Source organism: Maniola jurtina, chromosome 25 (assembly GCF_905333055.1).
Source record: "Maniola jurtina chromosome 25, ilManJurt1.1, whole genome shotgun sequence".
NCBI lineage: Eukaryota > Metazoa > Arthropoda > Insecta > Lepidoptera > Nymphalidae > Maniola > Maniola jurtina.
Window position 1 is genome coordinate 5,581,927 of NC_060053.1, and position 9,396 is coordinate 5,591,322.

Genomic DNA, 9,396 nt, shown 5'->3' on the forward strand with positions numbered 1-9,396 from the left:
AATATACGGGCATATTTACGGAATATTTTTTACAATTCAATACTGAAAGTCTACAAATACGAGTAATAGTTTTAGGATTTTCATTTTTGTACAAGTTTATATTAAGATATTAACCGAAACCTCAAAGACCAATTTTCATGGATATTATACTTAACAAACTTACTTTTTGTTAGTTAATATAATTTCATTAATATAAGTACTTACAAACTAAAGCAGGTATCCTCCCCTTTAGAATAATAGTTTGGAGAGAATTCCCAATATTGAGATCTCCTCAATCTTCTTTTACCTAACGCGATCCTTTTCCGTATGGTTTCGAAAAAACCGTCCACACGGTTCTCTGTAATGTTTCACAATCTCCGGTTTTTATATATAAGTAACTATTAGAAGAAGATATTAATCTCTGTTTTCTCTTGTCCACAGATAATGGAACGCTAACATCAACGAAAAAGTTCCAAATCAACAAAAAACCTTATACAAAACAATAGGACACCATGTTAACATCAATCGTGAGATAACCAACGAAAAATAAAATGGAGTTCCAAGACGACTGGCTAGACAACTCCCTGGCTAATAAATCAAGATATATACCCACAGAGAAGTTTCCAGAAGTGACAGATAGAAACTACAGCTTTGCTGATGACATACCAGAGCTCGGCTATTCAAATTTCACGTCGGACGACTATTGCTCGTCCAATCACTCGCATGTCTACTTAAACGTCACTTGCGAATTCCCTATCAATTATGCGGAACCCATGTATGGGTGAGTAACCCTTGTGTCTAGTACCACTTGCTTTTTTCTCCTAGAATAAATAATTTTGCGACGGCAGCGGCGCGCGACTGTTACTGAAGGTAGATTAAACTACAGCTGGGCAAGTGACATCAAACGAATTGCAGGGAGCCGCTGAATTCAGGCGACGCAGGACCGTAGCATGTGAAAGTCCCTACAAGACACCTATGTCCAATAGTGGGCGTCTATCTGTTGATAATGATAACGACAGCTGTCAAGCTTTGCTAACGATACACCAGAACTCGGCTATTCAAATTTCACGTCGGACGACTATTGTTCGTCCAACCACTCGCATGTCTTCTTAAACGTCACGTGCGAGTTCCCTATCAATTATGCGGAACCTATGTATGGGTGAGTAACCCTTGTATCTACTACCACTTGCTTCTTTCTCCTAGAATAATAATTTTGCGATGGCAGCGCCTCACGAATGTATCTTAGGTGGACAGGTGACATCAAACGAATCGCAAGGAGCCGCTGGATTCAGGCGACGCAAGACCGTAGCATGTGAAAGTCCCTACAAGACACCTATGTCCAACAGTGGACGTCTATCTGTTGATAATGATAACGACAGCTGTCAAGCTTTGCTAACGATACACCAGAACTCGGCTATTCAAATTTCACGTCGGACGACTATTGTTCGTCCAACCACTCGCATGTCTTCTTAAACGTCACGTGCGAGTTCCCTATCAATTATGCGGAACCTATGTATGGGTGAGTAACCCTTGTATCTACTACCACTTGCTTCTTTCTCCTAGAATAATAATTTTGCGATGGCAGCGCCTCACGAATGTATCTTAGGTGGACAGGTGACATCAAACGAATCGCAAGGAGCCGCTGGATTCAGGCGACGCAAGACCGTAGCATGTGAAAGTCCCTACAAGACACCTATGTCCAACAGTGGACGTCTATCTGTTGATAATGATAACGACAGCTGTCAAGCTTTGCTAACGATACACCAGAGCTTGGCTATTCAAATTTCACATCGGACGACTATTGCTCGTCCAATCACTCGCATATCTACTTAAACGTCACTTGCGAGTTCCCTATCAATTATGCGGAACCCATGTATGGGTGAGCAACCCTTGTGTCTAATACCACTTGCTTTTTTCTCCTAGAATAATAATTTTGCGACGGCAGCGCCGCACGACTGTAACCGAAGGTAGATTAAACTACAGCTTTAGGTGGACAGGTGACATCAAACGAATCGCAGGGAGCCGCTGAATTCAGGCGACTCAAGACCGTGGAAGACCTTACAAGACATCTATGTCCAACAATGGGCGTGACTTCGTCTGTGTTGGTGTTAGCTGGCGGGCGTGTTCTGCCTTTTTGGAGTGTTTTTTTTTTTTTTGTTAAAACTGACTGGAAAGCGCTCTAAGGGGGTGCCGTGCGTGTGTCGGCGAGCGCCGGCACAGACGGGGTCCATACTTGTATAGTTTAACTAACTTGTTACAAATAACTACAAACTTGACATTGGCTAATCTTTGTAAAGCCAGACGAGAGGAAAAAAAACAATGGACGTCCACAGGCTGACAATGATAGTAGAGTAATCGTAATCAATCAATCAGTCTATTTCATCCGCATCTGGACCTAGGCCTTCCCGAGTAGGCTTAATAAGAAAAGACATAAGCACTATTCTCTCGGGAGTTTCGGGAAAGCACTTTGCCTTTTGAAATTGACATAGGTCGCGCATCAATTTAACAGAAATAAAACTGTCAAAAGTTCTCAAAGTAAAACGAATGGGTGATCAGTGAAATGGCAAAATGTCAAATTACATTCCCAAGTTCATGTCACGTAGCGATAGGCGACCACTGACCTCTACTAATACAAATACGCTGGACATGAGGTTGTTGACCTATTTATCTTTTGGCACTGGGCAGTAAGTGAACCGTGATCTAGCGGTCAAGGGCGCTTCGGGTGCAATACCCAAGGGAGACTGCTGGTTCCGCAATTTTATTATGTATTTAAAATTATTAAGATTAATTAACCTATTATGAAGTAACTTGACTTTCATCATTTCGGTACTGATAGTAGCAGTAAACGTCATATGAGCATAATCGGATCTAAGTGTTAGTGATGAGAGATCTGTCAACATAGAGTCACAATTTTAAATTCCTGGTTCGATCGATAGGACGCTTCGAATCGGCAAAAAAATTAGCTGTCATATTCATATTCATGTTTTGTATTTTGCATTTCACATGTTATAGGTACATTACACATGATATCCTGTAAGGGTATGGCAAATAATATAGATAGATTAGAAAATTGTTACATTAAAATTCCCATAGACAAGTAGGTAGATAGCTAAAATTTTCAACATTCATAAATTAAATTAAAATAAAATCATTAAATCCATAATAATATTATAAATGCGAAAGTGTGTCTGTCTGTCTGTCTGCTACCTTTTACGGCCCAACAGTTTAACCGATTCTGACGAAAGGTATAGAGTTAGCTTATATCCCGGGGATGGACATAGGCTACTTTTTGTCCCGGAAAATCAAAGAGCTCCCACGGGATTCCTAAAGACCCATCCGTTTAACCAATTTGTATGTTTGGTACCGAGGTAGCTTGCATCCCTGTAATTAACATAGGCAACTTTTTATCCCAGAAAATCAAACAGTTCCCATGGGATCTTTAAAAACATAAATCCACGCGAGCGTCCTCTAGTTTCCCATAAATAGGTCGCTAGCTAAAATTGACATTCATAAAATAAATGTTATTTTATATGGCACACCTCTCCCAGCGTACCTATTTGTATATGTTTATTTCAGTGGAGTGAACTATAACAAAAGGCAGTGACAAGAAAGTTTCTAACATCCTATTGGTTTGTATTGAAAGCTGTATTTATGTGGTATCTTTAATTTGATATGGCATTTTTATGTATTCACTTATTATATGGCAGTTAAAGAAAGAAATAAACCCTAAATACTTTTTTTAGTGTCCCGTACCTCAAAAGCAAAAACGGAACCCTTATAGGACCACTTTCTTGTCTGTCTGTCTGTATGTGTGTCTGTCTGTCCGTCTGTCGTGCCTGTCAAGAAAAGGAGAAAATCTGAAAACCGATAAATATCCACTGCTGGACAACACGCAACAGTGCCGCTGAATCCAGTGGCCCTCTGCGACTCGGTTGATGTTGTCTTATAAAACTTTTCAAGGTTGATAAAGGTTGGTAAAGGTTGATTGGTAAAGGGGCCACCCCCTCTTTAGCCTCTAATTTCTATTATTATCATTTTTTAAGAAACTTTTCATAAAAACTATACTTGCTCCATAGAAAAGTTCCACAGCCATCCCACGTTTTAACATGACACGTTTTCCCAACAGATACATCGCCCCGTTTCTGCTCGCCACAACAACGGTCGCGAACACGTTGATCGTCGTAGTTCTATCCCGACGCCACATGAGAACCCCGACCAACGTGGTGCTAATGGCCATGGCACTATGCGACATGTTCACTATGCTGTTCCCCGCACCCTGGCTGTTCTATATGTACACCTTCGGGAACCATTACAAGCCTCTGAGTCCTGTGAGGGCGTGCGAGGCGTGGCATTATATGAATGAGGTAAGTTTTGACTTAATCAGACCCAACCTAACCAAATTTGACCCAACCAAAACCAAAGAAACCCATCTAAAACCAATTAGACCCTACATGGTTCTGTCAAACCCAATTCAACACAATCTGACTCAATGTAACTTAATCAACATGGTACTACCGGTGTCACATAAGAACCTTTACCAACGTGGTTCTAATGGCCATGGCACTATGCGACATGTTCACTATGCTGTTCCCCGCACCCTGGCTGTTCTATATGTACACCTTCGGGAACCATTACAAGCCTCTGAGTCCTGTGAGGGCGTGCGAGGCGTGGCATTATATGAATGAGGTAAGTTTTGGCTTAATCAGACCCAAACTAACCAAAGACCCAAACTAAACTCAACTAGAACCAATTAGACCCTATCTGGCTCTGCCAAACCCTAACTACCACCATTTAACTCAATATAACTTAATTATCATGGTACTACCGGTGTCATATAAGAACCTTCACCAACGTGGTCCTAATGGCCATGGCACTATGCGACATGTTCACCATGCTATTCCCCGCACCCTGGCTGTTCTATATGTACACCTTCGGGAACCATTACAAGCCTCTGAGTCCTGTGAGAGCGTGCGAGGCGTGGCATTATATGAATGAGGTAAGTTCAGACCCAACCTAACCAAATTTGACCCAAACTAAACCTAACTAGAACCAATTAGACCCTATCTGGCTCTGCCAAACCCTAACTACCACCATTTAACTCAATGTAACTTAATTGTCATGGTACTACCGGTGTCATATAAGAACCTTCACCAACGTGGTGCTAATGGCCATGGCACTATGCGACATGTTCACTATGCTGTTCCCCGCACCCTGGCTGTTCTATATGTACACCTTCGGGAACCATTACAAGCCTCTGAGTCCTGTGAGAGCGTGCGAGGCGTGGCATTATATGAATGAGGTAAGTTTTGGCTTAATCAAACCCAACTTGACCCAATTTGACCCAAACTAAACCAAATAAAGCCAACTAGAACCAATTAGACCCTAGCTAGCTCCGCCAAACCCTATCTGACACCATTTAACTCAATGTAACTAAATCATCATGGTATCACATAAAACCTTCACCAACGTGGTCCATGGACAATGGACATTTTCACTATGCAGGAATAATAAAAACAAACCAGACCAAATTGGGCCCAATCTGACCCAATACGACTTAAATTAACAGTCTTAGGTAATTGACTCTATCAGACTTAATGCAACTCGAATATTGTTAACATAATAGAGTTGTGAGTGTTTTATATGAGCCGGTATAACTTTGAAACTATACATTTTTACGGAAATCTGATCTACACAGATACAGACCGCCGAGTTTCTTGCTGGTTTTTCTCGGTAGGAACGGCATTCCGAACCAGTGGTAGATTTTTTGACGATTCAAAAGCACTTGTAAAAGTTTAATTGAATTTTGAATTTGTTTTTTATTTCTTTCACCAAAATTTCGTAGAGTTTGTTTTGGTTAATATTTATACGAGAACCATACTACGTTTGTATGGAAGATGCTGTGGAGGAGCGTAAGGGTTTGATTTTAAAGTGGAGACCCAAAACCGCGCATTTTAGTAGGTATTTGAATAGGGTAATTTAAGTATTATCGCGCTCAACTCTACAATTCAATTATTTTATTTTATTTGCTCGGAAATGGTTACGAAACAGACTGTCTAATGATATCCGATATACCCGGGTAAAAGCCCGGATAAAACGCCTTTGTGAAATAGAAGCAAATAACAACCGTCGCATCTTGACTTCTTGAATTTATTATTCAAGGAAGAATAAAATATCGCTAGAAATATCAAAAGCATTAGGAAATACAACTTATTGAAAAGCATTTCCAGCACAAGTGTAAATTAAAAATTTATAACACCCGCGACAAATGAAGGTTACAGTAAACAGCTGATAACTTTCAAACGGCTGTACCGATTTTCTTGGATTATAGCTAAAAACACTCTCGATCAAGCCACCTTTCAAACAAGAAAAACTAAATCAAAATCGGTTCATTAGTTTAGGAGCTACGATGCCACAGACAGATACACAGATACACACGTCAAATTTATTACACCCCTCTTTTTGGGTCGGGAGTGAAAAATATAACAAAACACAGTTTGTATAAGTAAGAGGAAAATGTAACTGACATAAATATTATCATATATATCAGCATACTTACATTTTTTTTCAATGAATAAGTCTCCGGCACTAACAGTAAGTGAACCGTGAAACTGCGTCCCAGGGAGACGCAGATTCGAATCCCGCCGGTTCCAAAATTGTTGACATGTATTAGAAAATTATTTAGAAGTTTCCTATGGGTAAAATTACTATCATACAGGATAAAGTTGAAAACTAAGACCGACTGCGATCGTCTTAATAAACGCTGAAATCTATACTAATAATATTATAAAGAGGAAACCTTTGTATTTTTGTATGTGTGTATTGAATAGGCTCAAAAACTACTGGACCGATTTCAAAATTTCTTTTACCATTACTTAGACGGATTCTTCCGAATCCGTATAGGCTATATTTTATCCCGGAACACCCGTGCGAAGCCGGGGCGGGTCGCTAGTATTATAGTAAAATTGTTTTTCTGTCGCTTGGTATGTTTTAATGTTGTAGTACAGTTTTATATTTATGAACTCAGAATTTTCTCCTCTTTCATTTGACACCCCACTCGATACAATAGCAAATAAAGAAATTTGGAGACCACCCCACTTTTTTTCATGTAACATCCGTTAGGTCTATTTTTTCGTATAAAATGTAGCCTATGTCACCCGGACCTTTACGACGAATCAATTGACACCTCATTCATCAAAATCGGCCCAGTTTTTTAGGCGCTACGGTGGAACACACAGGATCTGGATGCAAACATATACACCCACATACATGGACTGCTAAAATCATAAACCTTCCTTTTTGGCTTTGCCGCAGTCGGGTAAAAAATAATTATTAATCAACATACCTATAATACATACAGCTCAGATTTCTGGGCCTAGAAACATCAACGTTTTCTGGCAGGATTTCTCTATAATGTAAACCCCCAAACATAACGGATTTTCAGGAATTCCATTACAGTGTAATATGATCATGATGTAGTAGGTAATATGATTTTGACGTATCTTGATACCCAGTTGAAAGCTCGGAGAAAATTAAAATGCTCCAACTACTCCAAGAAAACCCAGATAAGAGTTGGCTCGACAAGATACTGAATACTTCAGAATTAAATTCAATTTAGGTTTTCTTGACAGCTTTATCTTTTGTTTGTGTTTAAAGTTTAAAGTGATTTTCCTCGAATATCACTACCCATTTTATAAATGCGAAAGTAGCTACAGTGGACCCCCGGTAATCCGGCCCCTGTCTAATCCGGCACCCCCTGTAATCGACATGTCTATTATTATTGAATTTACTTTTGACATTCATAGTGAAGTATGATTTGTACTTCAGAGTATGTATGACATATAAAATCTTATCATTGGATTTGTAATTTGTCGGATTACAAGGTACTTACTCTTTTGTAAAAGAATTCCGGACTATAGAGGGTCTTAGGCAGTACTCTATAATCCGACAAATTCGATAGTCCGACAATGTCCTGCAAAACGTTTGACGGATTACCGGGGGTCCACTGTATATTATTTTTAGTCTGTTGGTTTCTTGGTTGGTCATTCAATCACGTAGCAATACAGGAACGGATTGACCTGTTTTTTGCATGTGAGTGATAAAACAAGTCTGTTATCAAGTTATTTTAATAAGAAAGAATGAAAGGCAGAAAAAAGAAAACTTTTTATTTAATCACCAATGAGTGACTTAAACCTACAATAAACTAGTTGACTCGTTCTGGCTTTGCCCGGGTGGGATTACCTATTTTATAATAGGTACTTAAATAACGTCCTACCGATCGAATTTTGTTACTACGGAACCCTAAAAATGTCTATCTAGGTAGGACAAGATAGGATAGCCCTGAAAAGGTAAAATAAAATACGGCCGAATTTATAATATTATTAGGGATATTTTTAGGGAAATAAAATGAGCCTTCAAAGAAAGCTTGGTGGTCAAAAGACCACTCAAGTGAACTTAATGAAATTTTTGTGGGACCGTTTCGGGAGGCTTCCTTTTCTGAATAAAATATAAAGAATTACGTAAAGCCGTTGAGAAATCTCGGAAAAATCTGTGTTCAAAATAAAGAAAAAGTAAGATCCTATTTTTTTTAATTCGATTAAAATTATTTTAATTTCGCAAAACCAAAAATATTTGGCCCGCGACTTTTTCCGCGTGGCGACCCAAAAATAGGGGTGTTATAAGTTTGACGTGTGTATCTGTCTGTGGCATCGTAGCTCCTAAATTAATGAACCGATTTTATTTAGTTTTTTTTTTTTGTGTGAAAGGTGGCTTGATCGAGAGTGTTCTTAGCTATAATCCAAGTTGGCTATATTGGTATACGTTGGCTTTTGATAACGCATAAACACTCTGGTACAAATAAGTAACCATATTTTTGTGAGATAATAAACGTGGCGGGCGTGACAGAAACGATGAGCTAAAAATAAAATGTATAACTAAAACTTATTCTTTAAATAATTTACTTTTTCAAAGTACATTTAAATACATTTTACTACCTATATTAGTATAATAGTGTTATGAGTTGGCTTTCTCTTCAATAGTATTCTTTAAAATTGGCTTTTAAAATGTTGCTTTCAAAGAAATACCGTAGCTTCGAAATACTGATTTTACTCTGATTATTAAGAAAAAAAGAAATGTACACAAGAGTACCCGGTTATTAATGTACCCGGGTATTGTATATCCAGCCATCTAACTAAGGTTCTCTATGCACTGCATCCGAAGTCCGAATTTCATTTTACGGTTTCGGAAATAGAAATACGGATCTTATGCGATCAAATCTGATCCGAATCTAAGAATTCTCGATCCGAAATATCATAGTAATTACTATTTATTGTTGTTGAGCACTAGATCCGAATTCCGTTATATTATGGTTTCGGAAATTTAAATTCGGATCTTATGCGATCAAATCTGATCCGAATCTAA

The 9,396-nt window shown here is 38.8% G+C and overlaps 2 protein-coding genes across 2 annotated transcripts in view; both read left to right on the plus strand.

The window, feature by feature from the left end:
- Nucleotides 1-530: 530 nt before the first annotated feature.
- Nucleotides 531-4,474, plus strand: LOC123877937. The gene is made up of 4 exons (XM_045924872.1): nucleotides 531-760; nucleotides 1,367-1,498; nucleotides 4,106-4,343; nucleotides 4,424-4,474. The coding sequence occupies exons 1-4, from the start codon at nucleotides 531-533 to the stop codon at nucleotides 4,472-4,474; spliced, it is 651 nt and encodes a 216-aa protein (XP_045780828.1).
- A 56-nt stretch (nucleotides 4,475-4,530) lies between these two features.
- LOC123877938 (sex peptide receptor-like) overlaps nucleotides 4,531-9,396 on the plus strand; it is a 50,647-nt gene continuing 45,781 nt past the window's right edge. The window contains exon 1 of the mRNA XM_045924873.1: nucleotides 4,531-4,665. Within this exon, the coding sequence (XP_045780829.1) occupies nucleotides 4,531-4,665 (135 nt within the window). The remainder of the gene's footprint in view (nucleotides 4,666-9,396) is intronic.

Bases quoted from the DNA above. Each gene is read 5' to 3' on its own strand.
- LOC123877937 (XM_045924872.1), top strand. From the start codon at position 531: ATGGAGTTCCAAGACGACTGGCTAGACAACTCCCTGGCTAATAAATCA. The intron at 761-1,366 runs GTGAGTAACCCT...ACAGCTGTCAAG, and splicing joins TATGCGGAACCCATGTATGG to CTTTGCTAACGATACACCAG. The intron at 1,499-4,105 runs GTGAGTAACCCT...TTTTCCCAACAG, and splicing joins TATGCGGAACCTATGTATGG to ATACATCGCCCCGTTTCTGC.